The sequence below is a fragment of the Tilletiaria anomala genome (assembly GCF_000711695.1).
Source record: "Tilletiaria anomala UBC 951 chromosome Unknown K437scaffold_67, whole genome shotgun sequence".
NCBI lineage: Eukaryota > Fungi > Basidiomycota > Exobasidiomycetes > Georgefischeriales > Tilletiariaceae > Tilletiaria > Tilletiaria anomala.
Window position 1 is genome coordinate 21960 of NW_013546955.1, and position 13841 is coordinate 35800.

The 13841-nt window shown below is 57.2% G+C and overlaps 2 protein-coding genes across 2 annotated transcripts; one reads left to right on the top strand and one right to left on the bottom strand.

Moving 5' to 3' along the window:
* Positions 1-193: 193 nt before the first annotated feature.
* K437DRAFT_257745 (uncharacterized protein) lies at positions 194-2724 on the top strand. The gene is made up of 7 exons (XM_013386691.1): positions 194-563; positions 641-977; positions 1038-1888; positions 1949-2066; positions 2132-2294; positions 2368-2478; positions 2545-2724. The coding sequence occupies exons 1-7, from the start codon at positions 478-480 to the stop codon at positions 2652-2654; spliced, it is 1776 nt and encodes a 591-aa protein (XP_013242145.1). The 5' UTR covers positions 194-477; the 3' UTR covers positions 2655-2724.
* On the bottom strand, positions 2627-13007 carry K437DRAFT_237559 (uncharacterized protein). The gene is made up of 7 exons (XM_013386692.1): positions 11161-13007; positions 7240-11095; positions 6733-7167; positions 5790-6669; positions 5634-5725; positions 4592-5575; positions 2627-4527 (listed from the first exon to the last, which is right to left on the bottom strand). The coding sequence occupies exons 1-7, from the start codon at positions 12753-12755 to the stop codon at positions 2665-2667; spliced, it is 9705 nt and encodes a 3234-aa protein (XP_013242146.1). The 5' UTR covers positions 12756-13007; the 3' UTR covers positions 2627-2664.
* Between the last annotated feature and the right edge of the window lie 834 nt (positions 13008-13841).

Below are 13841 nucleotides of genomic sequence, written 5' to 3' on the forward strand. Positions count from 1 at the left end.
TCCCAAATTGAAATTACTGGTCACCGTCCAAACTGTTGTGGTTCACTACTCGACTTCCTGACCGAAATGCTCCACATATCTCTCGCCACATGATACAGTCGCCCCCTCTTCCCACAGCCCTCCTTGCCACGCCATGCCCTCATTAACGGCATCAAGCACTACATGTTTGTAAATAAAATAATCAACCCCTCCGCTAAGAGACACAGCCTCTCCCTCGTGGCTCGTGCAGCGAGGTTCCAAAGGATAGATAGCCTGCTCCATGCTGGCTCTCCTATGTACTACCACATATGTTCCCTAATGCTTTCGGCGTCGCCGAACCCCTTCCATCTACAGAGCAATAACCGGTGCCGCACTCCACTGGCTGTGCTTGGAGGCTTTCTCCGTTGTCTGCCTTGCGTCACCATCTTACCGCACTAGTCAGGCGATCCTAGCAAGCGAATGCAACCCTGCCGAATCTTTCCCGCTGTATCCTGCACGATGCGCTTCGCAACGGCGCTCCTGTTGCTCAGCAGCCTCGAGGTGGTTGTGGCCCATGTAGGGCATCCTGACTGGCAGCTCAAGACGTAAGACGGAGTAGCCCCAATGCCAAGAGTGAGGCATGAGGCTGAAGTAAGAAACGCGCTCTGTGACTTTTCCGCAGGCCCAAGCACGCCCCAGGTCTCCATGCGTTCCACGCCGCTAAGCAACAAGAAAGCCTTGCCGACAGACGTGCTGATGCGGCCGTGCTTTTGTGGAACGACGAGGCGCAGCTTACATTCAACGTGAACCCGAAAACCGGTGGTTCTCTGACGGGAAAGTACCCAGCCTACACGTTCACACAACCGCTCGACCACTTCGATCCAAGCAACAATGTCACTTTTGAACAGCGTTATTGGTTCTCGACCAAGTACTACAAGCCGCCGTCACACCGCAAAGAAGGAGAAAAGACCGTGGTCTACGTTCTGGACAGTGGGGAGACAAATGCAGAGGGAAGACTGGTGAGCAAGGTGTAGCGAGCGTGCGGGCGAAAACCACTGATGTATCGCCCAAATCTGCAGCCGTATCTAGATCATGGCATCCTAGACATTCTGGCCGGAGCGACGGGCGGCATCTCTGTCGTCCTCGAGCACCGCTACTACGGCAAGTCCTACCCGCCACGTAGCGTCATCTCTCCGCCAGGGCCATACTGGGACAGCGATGCGATGCGCTTTCTGAACAACACGCAGGCACTCGAGGACAGCGCCAACTTTGTCCGCCAGATCAAGTTCCCCGGTGTTGAAGAGGACCTCACCGGCGGGCCGAACAAGACGAGATGGATCTCGTACGGCGGGAGCTATCCCGGTGCGCGGAGCGCCCACCTGCGCGTGCTCTATCCAGAATTGTTCACCGGAGCGATTGCTAGCTCGGCGGTTGTGCAGGCAATCGAAGATTATCCAGAGTACATGTACCCTATCGCCCGCGGAGCCGAAGCTAGCTGTGCGCAGGCGATCCAAGCCGCTGTCGCTGGTTTCGACTCGATTGCGGTCCCGCTCAGTAAGGCCGCACGACACGAGCAGCGGGACGCCTTCCTCGAAATCATGGGCACGCCCAACCTGACACACGTCGCCGATCTCGCCAATCTCTGGGCTGCGCCGCTTGGGAGCTTTCAGGCGCTCAACTGGGATGCAAGCATCAGCAGCCAACCATTCTGGGACAGCTTTTGCGGCAATATCACCGCTGCCACTGACCGGTCGGCACAGCTCATGCGACAAGGCAACGCACACAACCTGTCCCTTCCCAAAGAGACCTACCAGTATGCTGCATTTATTCGCGACAATTTTGCCGACGACTGCTTGCGCGAGACGCAAGGAACGGCACAGGCTTCCGTGGCGGACCTCTGCTTTGGGACGTATAATTACACTGATGCGAGGTGAGCCATGTTTTACGTTTGCATCTCGCTACCTCTCAGACTGACCACCCTACCCTCAAGGCAAACGACAACGCTAAACGCAGGCCATTCTTGGGTGTTCCAGACCTGCCAGACCTGGGGATACTTCCAATCAGCTCCTCCCGAGCCCACCCCGGGGCATCCTGCGGGGCCTAAACTTGTGCGTCGACGACGACCAGATAGCGATTAGAATTGCCTAACGCTGACAGGCCGACTTTGTTGCAGATCTCCTCCCTCATCGATCACAACTACTCGACGGAAGTCTGCCGCCAAGGCTACCTGCCCGGCAAGCACTACAACCTTCCTGCGCATCCTAACATCTCTGAGGTGAACGCGCTCGGTGGCTTTGCCCTATCCACCACCAATCTGGCTCTTATCGACGGCCAATGTAAGTGTGCCTCGGTGCTCGGTATGGCTAGAATGGCAGCGTCGCTGAAACCACTTCATATCTCTCCCCGTAGATGATCCATGGAGGCCTGCCTGCGCGCACTCGGAAGAATACGCGTTCGGAGGCGCGCGATCTGATACGCTCGAGCGCCCCTTTAAGCTGATTCCCGACTGCTGGCATCACTGTGAGCGCGCCAGCGTCTTCCTACCCTCGCGCGATTCTGATACTCCTTCTCGCACGCTCTGTTCAGGTGATGAGAACTCTCTGCCAGTGGCGCAGCGCGACAATGAGCCACCGCGCATCAAAGCGATTCACCAAGAGCAAGTGGAATTCGTCAAACACTGGCTGCACATGCCTTGATGCCTATGTGCTACATGGATGGGGAAATAGCATCTGCATCGCGCACCCCGCTATCATCTTTCAATTTGCTCCGGCGAAGCATGCTTGTCAGACGCATGCGCGGCTTGTGTTCTTGCACCTGAATGCTTTCATATGTGCTGTTAAGTCCGGACGACGAAGTCGTCGACTGTGATGCGGAGGTCTGTGACGTGAGGGAAGCCACGTCCGTGGCATTGTCTTCCTCCCCGTGACTGCCCTCGTCCTCCGCTCCATCAGGCTGCTGCACGTCATTTTGCTCGACAAAGTCGGCCATTCTCACTTTTGTGGATTGCTGTTGCCGCCTGATCTTGTCTCGCAAGGCCAATTTTGCCGATATGCGCCGAGGTCGCGTGGTCAAGAAGCCTTTGATGAGCGTTGTCCGTTGGCTCCAAGCCGCGCGGAGCACGTTGCGTTTGAAGCTATTTGCGAGGTCTTCATACGCCCAGGTGCGGTTGCGGCACTCGAAAGAGGGAGACTTGAAGACCAGGTCGTAGAGGTCGGTGAGCGATTTGCGCTTGTCGCCCTTGTACGACAGACAAAAGACAGTCTGAGACACCTTCACATACACAAAAGTCTTGTTTGCTGCAGCCCTCTTCCTCATCTCCACTGCGTGTCGAAACGCGATGACATTGCTTTCATCCCGGACGATCTTGCCAATATCCTCGCTCGGGACGTCTGCTGAAGGTTTTTCGGGTTTTTTGCGCCCTTGGCCGGGAGGAGACGAGGCCCGCGAAGCGGTGCGACTCAGTTGCAACTTCTGCGGCGGTCGACCCCTGCTTGCGCTATCCGACTCGCTCTGGAAGGAGCTTTTCCGGGACATTTCAGCCGAGTCAGCGGTCTGATGTTTCGAAGCCTTGAGCAATGTTTGCTTGTGCAGACTCTGATGACCACCGGATCGATCGGTAGCTCCAAGCTTGGGCGAAGTCTGCACATCCTCTCCGGACAGTTGCACCCCCCGCTGCCGCTTTTCACGCTCCCGCCGATTGCCAAAGATGTAGTTCATTATCTCACGGCCCACCGCAATTTCGATTTGCACGCGAAGTGGGTGGACGTTGAGCTCGAAGCGATCGATGATGGAGATGCCGCCGACAGGGGCGAGGACAGACCAGGCGGCATTCAGAATACGACCTTGCTTTACCATAAAGTGGTCTTGCGCCTTGGTGTACTTTGCAATGATGCTTGAGAACAGCGCATCTGGCCGAGAATTGCGCGCATGCAAGTCCACAATCGACAATGTGTTGGCGGTCGAATTGTCTGCCTTGCTCAACCACGTGAAGCTCGTTCCGTGGATGGCAAGCTCCGCCAGCGCATTTGGTGAATCTGCTGAATCCATATGCCACGCAATATCTTCGGCTGACGCCTCAAGTCGCAGGGCAGACTTTTTGTCCTTGTCTGGCCCAGCTCGTTGATCCTGCGCCACGGTAATCGCCTCCATGAACAGAGACAATTCATTCTGCAGGTTCGTCAGCTCTGCATAGATTGCGGCGTCATCTGCCTTGCCTGCGTCATTCAGTTCTGAATAGTGGCGCTCGTATTGGTGATGGAGATCCTCGGCCTGTCGGATACGCATTTGCAGGGCATCCACCATGCTCGCGAGGCCATCTGCATCGCGAAAGTTGTACGCGAAGAGGATCGTCTCTAAGTGCTTAGCGTGTTCTCTGTGCGCTGGGTCCCGGTACAGCAGCAGGTCCGTGACAATGTTGTATAGTGCAGCATACTGCTCCGAGTCGGCATGTATCGAGAAACGAGGACAGTGGATGCGAATGAGATCCATATTGTGCCGGAGATGGTCTTGCGTCATTGGCAAATCGCTACCTCCCTGCGTACACTGCCGTGAGGCGTCCCGGAGTCGTAGCTGTGCAGAAACGAGGTATCAGCTCGGCTGTCGACAGGAGGGACAGCGCGAGGTACCCACTCACCTTGTTAAACTTATCGTATTGCACAGCGCAATCGGTGCGCGGCATGATCCGCCGGAAGGCATCGTCTCTTTGATCTTCCGCTAACAGCACTTCTAGTGGCAGAGTCAGAAAGCCACTTGTCGGCGTTGCATCCCTGGGGTGCCAGCATTCGACCTTGTCGAAAGATAAAAAGTTGCGGTTCATCACTTTCTCGTTGACGTCGTCCTCGTCCACGCCGGTATCGCGCACGAAATAATTTGTCAGATGAGTTCGCATAGCGCTAACGATTGCGCACGAAGAGTCATCCAGCTCGCTCCGGAGAACAATCTGAGGATTGATCAGAACGCAAATGTTGCTTTTGCGAACCTCAAAGTCGTCGCGAATACCAGCATGCGCATCGCTCAGCATCGGTTTGGTTATCAGAGCAGAGTCAGAATCAGCCTTAGAAAGGCTCTTTTCCACATTGATGTACTGCATAGTATCCCTCAGGAGAGAACGGAGCAAGTTGATTCCTCGGTCGTCTTCCGAAGAGGACGACACCGAGGGGGCGTTGTCCGCAGTTTCTCGCATATCCGTGTCAACGCTGCTTTGGTCATCACGCGCTGATTCGGATTCAAAAAGAGACAAATCGAGTTCGCGGACCGACCGCAGCGCCTTTGCGGTCATCGAATGGACGTAGCCTCGCCGTGACCTGTTGCTCAAGTAGTATTTGAGCAGAATATCTCGAGTTCCATCGCTGAGGAACATGACCGGGCTGTGAATCAAGTACCGGTTGTTGAATTGGACCCATTCGGCTTGCATCTCAAGAATCTCATTTTGCATTCGTTCGTCGTTGAACCACAGACCAGAAAAACTGGCCTTGTGCCCTCCGTGGGAGCGTTTTAGCCTGTCCGCAAAATGTGAACCAGTCGGATTGGCGCTTTCCGCTGAAGCATGATGCCCTTCATCCAAAGATCGTAACAGCTCGCTGTACGAGCTCAAAAGGGCTATCTTCGCCTTGTACTCCTGCGAGCAGCGCGCGTCAGCCTTTGAGAGCGGGGTGCGGTGCGCCCGGAGGACATACCTCGGAATCTAGCGGCTGTCCTCTTTTTGTTGCGTGGTCCTTGAGCTGATCCATACGCTGCCGGGCAAGCTCACTCTGTACCAAGTTGGAAGCTGTGAGTGGTGTCATGCCTGGCGTCAGGTGACCGTTCCAATTAGCCTTACCGCATGGACTTACACTCTGCCTCTCCAATGGAGCAAGTGTGACTATCTTCATCACCGAATTTGCTTTCAGCCAGGGGCGTGAGCGACGCATCGTGGGGGTCTTGGCTGTCAGCCACACTGCCTTCATCCTCATCGAACTCGCGATGCGTACGTAGCTTGCGGTGGTAGTTGAAGCGTGGGCAATCGAGGACGGTCGCAGCGCGCATCCGTGTCGCTTTCCACCGTCGGCCGCTGCCGACTGTCACCCCGAGCTCGACAAAGTCATTCTTGTCATACCACTGGTCTGAGGCCTCACCGGCTGCACCTCTTCTGAGAAAAGCGTCCGTTGGCGATTCATCATCGTTGAACGTGTCTCCCTCGTCGGTAGCCGGCGCGCTTTCGTCCTGCATCTCGGCGCAAACGACTCGCAATTCAAACTTGCTCAAATCGACTTCCGCTTCGTTGATGGGCTTGTGCAAAACCTTCTTCGTATCGCTGAAGGCCTTGCGTTGGAGGACAACTTCTTGCTGCCTCTGATGGAGATCCATGTTGAAGCGCTGTGTGCTTGCCTTGAGGCCGAGGTACAACGCAGTGGAACTTCGGTACTTTTCGGGGGAATGTTGCAGATAGATGTGACTGAACGACAGAGGCGACAGATCTAACCGATACTTGATTGTGGCCAGATGAAAGCCAAACTTCGGTGACCGCGGAGAAGCGTCGGGAAAGATCGGACCCTGACGGACTGGCAAGCTGAGAGCGCTGTTGAACAGCCGGATCCACGACCAAAAGTGGGCTGACGTCAGTGGCGTGACGTGCAAGCTGTTTGAGGCTGGTGTCTGGCTGTCTTGACTTGATGAGCGCACAGAAAGGGAAAAGTGGATGTGATCATGACGCCAACCCGCGAAAGAATCTCTCTGCGAGGAGAGGATGCATAATTTGCTTAGTCGTGCCCTCTAAGGATGCGCTTGGTGCCTTACCTTTTCTTGATCCGCTAGGGATGCAAAGTATTCGCGAGTCTTGGTGATGACCTTCCAGTGTGAGATGCGATCGAAGAACCTACACTTGCGATGGAAGGGGGTGCCCGAGCACTTGGTCGCCTGTTTGCAATCATGGTCGTTGCAGGTCCGTTCTAACACAATGCCGGCTCCCCACTTGACACCACCATATAAGTGGGCCACGACTTTTTGGAATTGCGGATCATAGCGCTGCTCTCCGAGCAACGTCTCCGCTGGTCGAGCCGCTGACATGGAAGTTCCAAAATCGTCATGTCCACCCAAGCCATATTGAGACACCTCTCGAGATCGGACTTGGACGTTAGGGATTGCGAGGGCATACTCGCGAGAACGGATCTGGATCACCTCTCGTTCAGCATTTTGATGGCCGACTTGCACACTAACGTGGTCCTTCCAGCACTGGAAGAAGAGGTGACGTTATCAGCCTGGCAGCGAACAATTTCCATATCAGCGGGGCGACTCAATGCGCACCTTGACCCATCCAGCACCGTCGCCGTGAATTTTGTACGGATCGCGACTTCCTTTCAGATACAGATGCAGGGCGCCTTCCGGTATAAAATCTAGCTCGACTGTGCCGTGCAAGATCAATGGGAGTTTGTCCCAGAACCCAATCTTTGGAGATGGATCTTGAGGCGGGGTGGTGATTCCATCGAACACTCGAATAACATCAGAGAGAGCGGGCTGAATCGATTGGCCCCAACAGAGCCGGACAGGTCGAGGGGTGTGAATTTCGATCTTCGGGTCGCCAAATATCTTTGTCGGCATCGCGACCTTCGGTACCTGAATGATGTACTTTCCATCGCAAGCTGTGTCGCAGATGTCGTGCACCAGGCATGTTGGTATGTGCCGTGTTGATTCCGGGCCGCCCATCTGCTCGACGATGCACAGATCGGTGGAAAGCAGCAATGCCTTCTGCTTCTGCGTTCCGCTGCTTTCATCTGGAGCCACGTGCAGTACAGGGATAGGATAGTCCCTGATGTTGATGCGCCACTCGGCCATCTGCCACTGCAGGTGCATCGGGATGAAGATGGAAAAGTCAAATCCATCGGGGATGGATTCGCCGTGTGCGTTGATGAAATCACGAGCCGAGTCGACTCCGTAGTTTGGCCGCTGGATTTCTACGAGGATGTGGGCCATGGCTGAACGAAAAAGGGGAGCGACCGACGGCCGATTTCGCATGTTGATGGGCCAGCCCCGATCCTTGGGCTGCAGAGAGAAGCGTCCGAGCACCCTTTTGGCGATCGCTTCTTCTCGCCTCTCTTGAGCGGCACGCGCATTGTCTACCCTTCGGATCCAGGATGCGCTATCGAAGGCATCGAGGCGCTGGTGCGCATCTGCAATCAAGTCTGTGTTGACGTACGCACGCTCCCGCGCCGAGTTGCCTACATCGCTGTCGTCGTCAGAATCGACCTCTGATGTGCTCTCAGCAGCGGACCAGCCGTTTACGTTGGGTGTGCTTGAGGGCCAGTTATTCCTCTTTGCACCTTGCTTGCGCATCGCATCAGACATCTTCTGTGCAAAGGCGCTCTGTCGTTCTAAGCGTGCACGCGCTTCGTCTCGGCCGACACGCCAGATGAGACCGAGTCTGGTCTCCATAGGGTCGTCCTCCGCTTCCAACACGAGGATTCTGAGCTCGACGGAGAGCAGCGGCAGGCTTTGCGCGGACATCGGTCGCAGAGGGTTGATCGCTGATGGTTCGTGACCCAGTAGGAACTCGTGCATGAGTTGTTTCGTCGCCTTCAGAGCTACGCTAGTGCCTTCGATGATCTCGTGCGTACTGTAGTTGAAAGGCACATTGAGCACCAGGCTATCTCCCGCGAGCGCCACATCCGGTAGCCCTGATGACGGCTGCGGCTTGATGTCAATGGTGACGCCGCGGAAGATGGCCACTCGACTCCATTGGTCGTGCTTATCTCCGTTTTCGAGCACGTCCTTGCGCAAGACCGCTCCGACAAGCGTCTCGAATCCAACTGACGCGACCCGCTCCGCTGAGAGTTGAATCTGCAGCCTCTTGAGACCAAGAAAGAGATGAACGCCTTCTGGTAAGCTGATGGGCACCTCTACGCGCTGAAAGGTAATGTCAAAGTTGAGAACAAGGGTTGCAGAAGATGGAGCAGGCCTAGCAGGAGGTACTTTCCTCTTCCAAGTCGAGCCCAGGGCGCGCCGCACGCACCCAGCGGTGTGCATCAGCAGGTACGTGTTTGCTAACTCCACGGCCAACATGACTGCTTTGGGATGCTCAGCGGTGATAGAGACCTGCTCGACATTCGTCTGCTTGCAGTCCGGAAGGACCCTCGCTCTGATCTTGGATTCGGGGACGCGTAAAAGACAATGGCCTTCGGGCAGGGAAGGGAGTTCGCTCTCGTCGAATGACCCAACGAACGCCTGCTGGCGCTTCTCGCGGTTCGACATGACGGCTTTCGGATCGATGGCGAGAAGTCGGAGATTGTCAATGTCCACCCTGGTGACGACCGCGAGCCCTGCCTTGACAGCCAGTGCGCCGGCCATCAGCGGCGCATCCTCCGGAAGCTCGAGTGCGCTCCGCGCACCCCACATCTCGCCGTGCGGCAGGACGTGCGTGGAGCGTCGACGGTGTGCATAGTCGATCGAGAGACACTTCATCTTCAGCTTTACCCCCGCCAGGGATGACATGTCGCGGTGAGCGTCGATGTTGGCCAAATCGATGTCCAGATCACTAAAGCTGATGTTGGCAAATGCGTCTGCTGGCAGCTTGTCAAGCAGGCCTTTGCGCATGCTCGATGGTTGCAGTGTATCAGCTTTGACATCCGCACTGTCGGCTACTACTGTTGCTTGCACCGCTGAGCCTCGTGCAGCCGTGCTGGTAGAGTTGACGATCTTCTCGAGCGCATTCCACATGGCCGGTCCGCGAATTGAGACTCTGAGGCCATCGACAATAAAAGAAGTTTCAGACTTCTTGTCCTGGCGTCCTAATCGTTGGTGGCGCGCAGCCAGCACCTCGGTCGGGACGTCCAGGGAGCCAAAAGTGGACAGCTGCACCAATCGAAGCTTGCCGATGGGCAAGGTCTTCTGCGTCTCGGTGGCCTGCCGCGTTTGAAGCACAACAGCACTGTTGAGAATGTGAATATTCCCAGAAAGGACGTACTTATAGATTGGTACAGGCGTCGGATCGACGGAAGCAGTATTGCTTCGCACTATCGAGCGCCGACGCGGTCTGGCGCCGCTTTCTGCCCCTGCGCCACCGTAGTTACCCTCGTTATGAGGGAGTGCGGGAGAGACAGCCCACTGTGTGCGAGCGACTGGTCTGCAGTTCCGGTCCCACTCCAGCTGATTTTTGTCGTACTCCTTCCAAGCCGCTCGGCGCGCAGCATCGGTGCGCACGACATGCGCATCCTGGTAGGCGGTGTGAAGTGCAGCGTCGATGCTCGGGATCGTCAGCACCAGTGCCGAACGCTCTTTGTCGTGATCATTTCCTACATCGAGCTTGGCCGTCGCGTGGCCCAAGTGGAATCCAAAGTGCACCTTTGGAAGCGAAAAGGTGGATGATGACGGCGGCGACGTCGGCAGAGCGGCGGGGATGGAATGCCTGGCATCCCGACCAAAGCCTGCGCTATTCTTGTCCTTGCGCAGGAGATCGAGCAACGAGGCAGAAGCAGCAAGGGCGACGTGCTGGATTGTGGTGCTGAAGTAGATGGCGCTCTCGTTCGGATTACCCGCCAGCACCGTCTGTGCGGCGGGCGGGGCGCAGATGCTGTAGCGGATGCTGGGACACAGGCCAAAAGGCGTCCAAGTCGAAAGAACTTGCAGCTCGATTCGGTCGATGCTGCAGGCCCGGAGGCTCTTCAGCGAGCCACCTGCCTGTCGCACATCGACGTAAACCTTCCCCATGGACGCTGCGACGTGCAGGATCCTCCTCGGCTCCAGCCGGACGTCCTTGTGCGCTGGCGTCATTGAGGACGGGACGGGACTGAGCGGTCTGCGGATGCGGTCGTGCAGTGAAGACCGCAGCGTCTTCTTGCTCGCCGCTGCTGATGCTGATGTTGCCAATGACACTTCTGTGGCAACCGCAACAGCTTCTCCTGGTCCTCCGGCGTTCTTACTGTTGTTGGCAGGCACGCTCGGCGTGATGGTGTTGAGCCAGCGTTTGCAGAGCGGGTTCTGCGGCTGCGCTGAGGAGAAGGAGAAGCTTACATGCTCGATAGCGGCTTCGCAAGTCCACGTCTTGCTGTCTGCATTGGTGGACGCGTACGCACACCTGACGCGTTCGATCGTCAAGCCCAGGCTGCCGACTGCAGCAATCAGAGCTCGGGCTGTACTCGCTTGTTTGGATGCTGAACCTGAGGCGTGCCTTTTTCGGTCGGGTAATTCGTTTAGCGATACATACATCTGTAGCAACAATAGATACTGACTCACGCCTCTTGGTTCATGTGCCGGCGCGCTTGTTCCATCCGGCCCCCTCTGTGGTTCTGCGCGAGTTGCTCCAGCGCATTGCCGCCAAGCACGCACTCCGAGATCCTGCCCCGCGCACTAAACGCGCGGTGCGCTTTGAGGTGGAAGAAGTTGGGTCCCAGTAGCACGTCGACCTCGATCTGGCTCGGCAGCGGTGCGAAAAGAAGGCGGCTGTACGTGGCGATGCGTACGTGCTCACCTTTTCCCTGGAACCACGACGTGACGGGCGTGGCGCAGAAGCTGCCGCTCTCCGTCGTCTCCTTGTCCGCCCAAGTGGACCACGTGTCGTCCCACGTGCTGCTGTGGTCGTGAGCGTCATCTTCGCTGATGCTCCAGCACGGCTCCGAAGCGCCCACATCTGTCCGATGTTGCTCTTTCGGCTGCAGATCGGCCAGCGCCGATACGGCGCGGAAGGCCTGCACGCCTTGCCACTCGAGCATGATCGTGGCCTTTCCCTCGGGCAGCCCCGACGCGAGGAAGAGCACAACGCCTTTCGCGCCGGACCCGACGCGGTTCGGCATGCCGTACAGCATGCCGGCGAGTGAGCGATACGACCGCGCATCGTCCCCCGCCGCTGGGGTGTCATGCGACTCGTCGAGCGAGGTGCTACGGGAGGTGCTGTACGCATTCTCAGAGGCGCTTCGGCTGCGTGCGCGCCGACGTTGCGCAGCGGCTGCAGAAGCAGTGCCGACGCCGGACTGGGCTCGCATGCTGACCTGAAAGCCGGCGCGAACCTCTGCAACACGGAGGACGACGTCCTGCGCTTCGAGGTAAACCTCGACGCGGTCCATTTGTACATCGACGACGCGTGTCAGTACGGGCAGCGCGGAAGCGCAGACGTAGAGCAGGGGCCGCGCCATGCGGATCAGGTAGCCTTGCAAGCCGCTGATTCGCGAGATCGATCGTCCCTCCTTACTATCCGTGGAGGCGCTTTCTGCTCGGCGCTTAGCTCGAAGAAGACCCTCGCGCCCACCGCCACAGCGTTCGGCGCCCGAATCCACGTCATCTTGCAGCGCCGCATTCTGCGCCGCATCACCTCCATCCCCATCCGCCTCTGCGGGCAGCTGAAGGCCGACGCCTTTGAGATGTAGCGTGAACCATGCTTTCGGGAATGGTCTGCCTGTGCGCTGCTTCCTGCCTCGAAGAGCGGCGGTGGAAGCAATCGAGCCGCTGAATGTGAGGTAGATTTGCTGAATGCGTAAAGAGTAGCCTCGCGTGTTCCTTCTGCCCTTCTTCGTTCCGCTGGAGTTTGCGGCGCCTGCTACACCAAAGTCTCCAGCTGGACGAAAGTGCAGACCGCGTATGCCACGGGTGCCGAGCGCATGTACGTGCAGCCGGTCGCGCAAGAGGAATCGTACGCTGCGGAGGAGGATCCAGCGGAAGAGGGCGAGCGAGAGGAGGAGGATGAAGATAAGGGTGACAATGTCGCGTGAGAGCGAGCGTGAATGCGGCCGTGGCGACGAGATCAGAGGAGACGGAGATGACGGCGACGTGCTTTCTCCGAGCGGTGTGCCCGAAATGGTCCCCCCCCCCGACACATACTCGATCGCTGATGCCATTGCCTCCGGTGAAGCAGCAAGGCCGCAAAGGTGCCTCCGCAGCTGGCACGCTTCGGCCGCCAGACCGGGACTCGTGCTACAGGAGGTTGCCGGGCACGTCGACGTGGCTGCAGCTCCGGCGTTGAGTTAAAGGCGATTCAAAAGGGCATTCCGGCCATCGGATGACGAGCTGTATCCGTAAAGGAGATGCGTCGCCTCCAGAAGATAGCTCGAGCATCAGCATTCAACATCCTCCTGATCAGCATCGACAACCCATGGTGGTAGGTGTGCCTAACGTGGGCCCGCGACATCCATCCCTCCGTCCTCCTCTTTTATCGGTTTCGGTGCAAAGCATTCTTTTTTATTTTTTGGATCCACGTGTGGCGCGTTAAGGGGGAGTCCCCTCGGTTCGAGTTCGGTTGCCAGTGCGAGCGCGACCCCTGCTGGCTGTTGGCCTTGTTAGAGGCTCTCACCGCCTGGACATGGTGAGGTGATGGAGGATGCCATCTCTGGTCATCGCAGGCCCAGTCCTGATCAGATCAGGGGGCGACATACTTGATACTGTACGATGAACCAGAGGTTTCTCGTTGCTGCTGTTCGGGCTCTCGTCAGAGAACCTGCCACGCATTCCCCTGCATCTGCTTATTCCCACACCCTTCGGGCTCGCACATACATAGAGCAAAGACCCAGATCTGCGACCTCGGAGAGGGTCCAACTTCGAGGGTGTAGCTACTATACATACACACAGCCTGACTGAGAAACCAGAGCGGACCTGTCGAGCAACTTGCAACTCACACGGCGGCGTACATACGTCCAAGCACAACCTCCCGAACCGCCTGCTGGCCGATCCTAGGGGGAGCAGGCTCCTCCTCTACCTCCATTCTACCTCTCTTTTTTTCTGCCTGCACCTGCGGAAGGAACAACAAGACCAGATACACAGGGTTTCACTGCCGCAGCGACTTAGGCAGGCGCCGAGACAGGACGACACAGACTAGGCGATGTGTGCATGAGCCAGCGCTGTCCGCGTCTCGGTCAGCGAACAGGCAAAGCAGCTGAAGCAGCAGCAGGAGCGCACCCACGCAGCATCAGAGCCGACGACGGCACAGA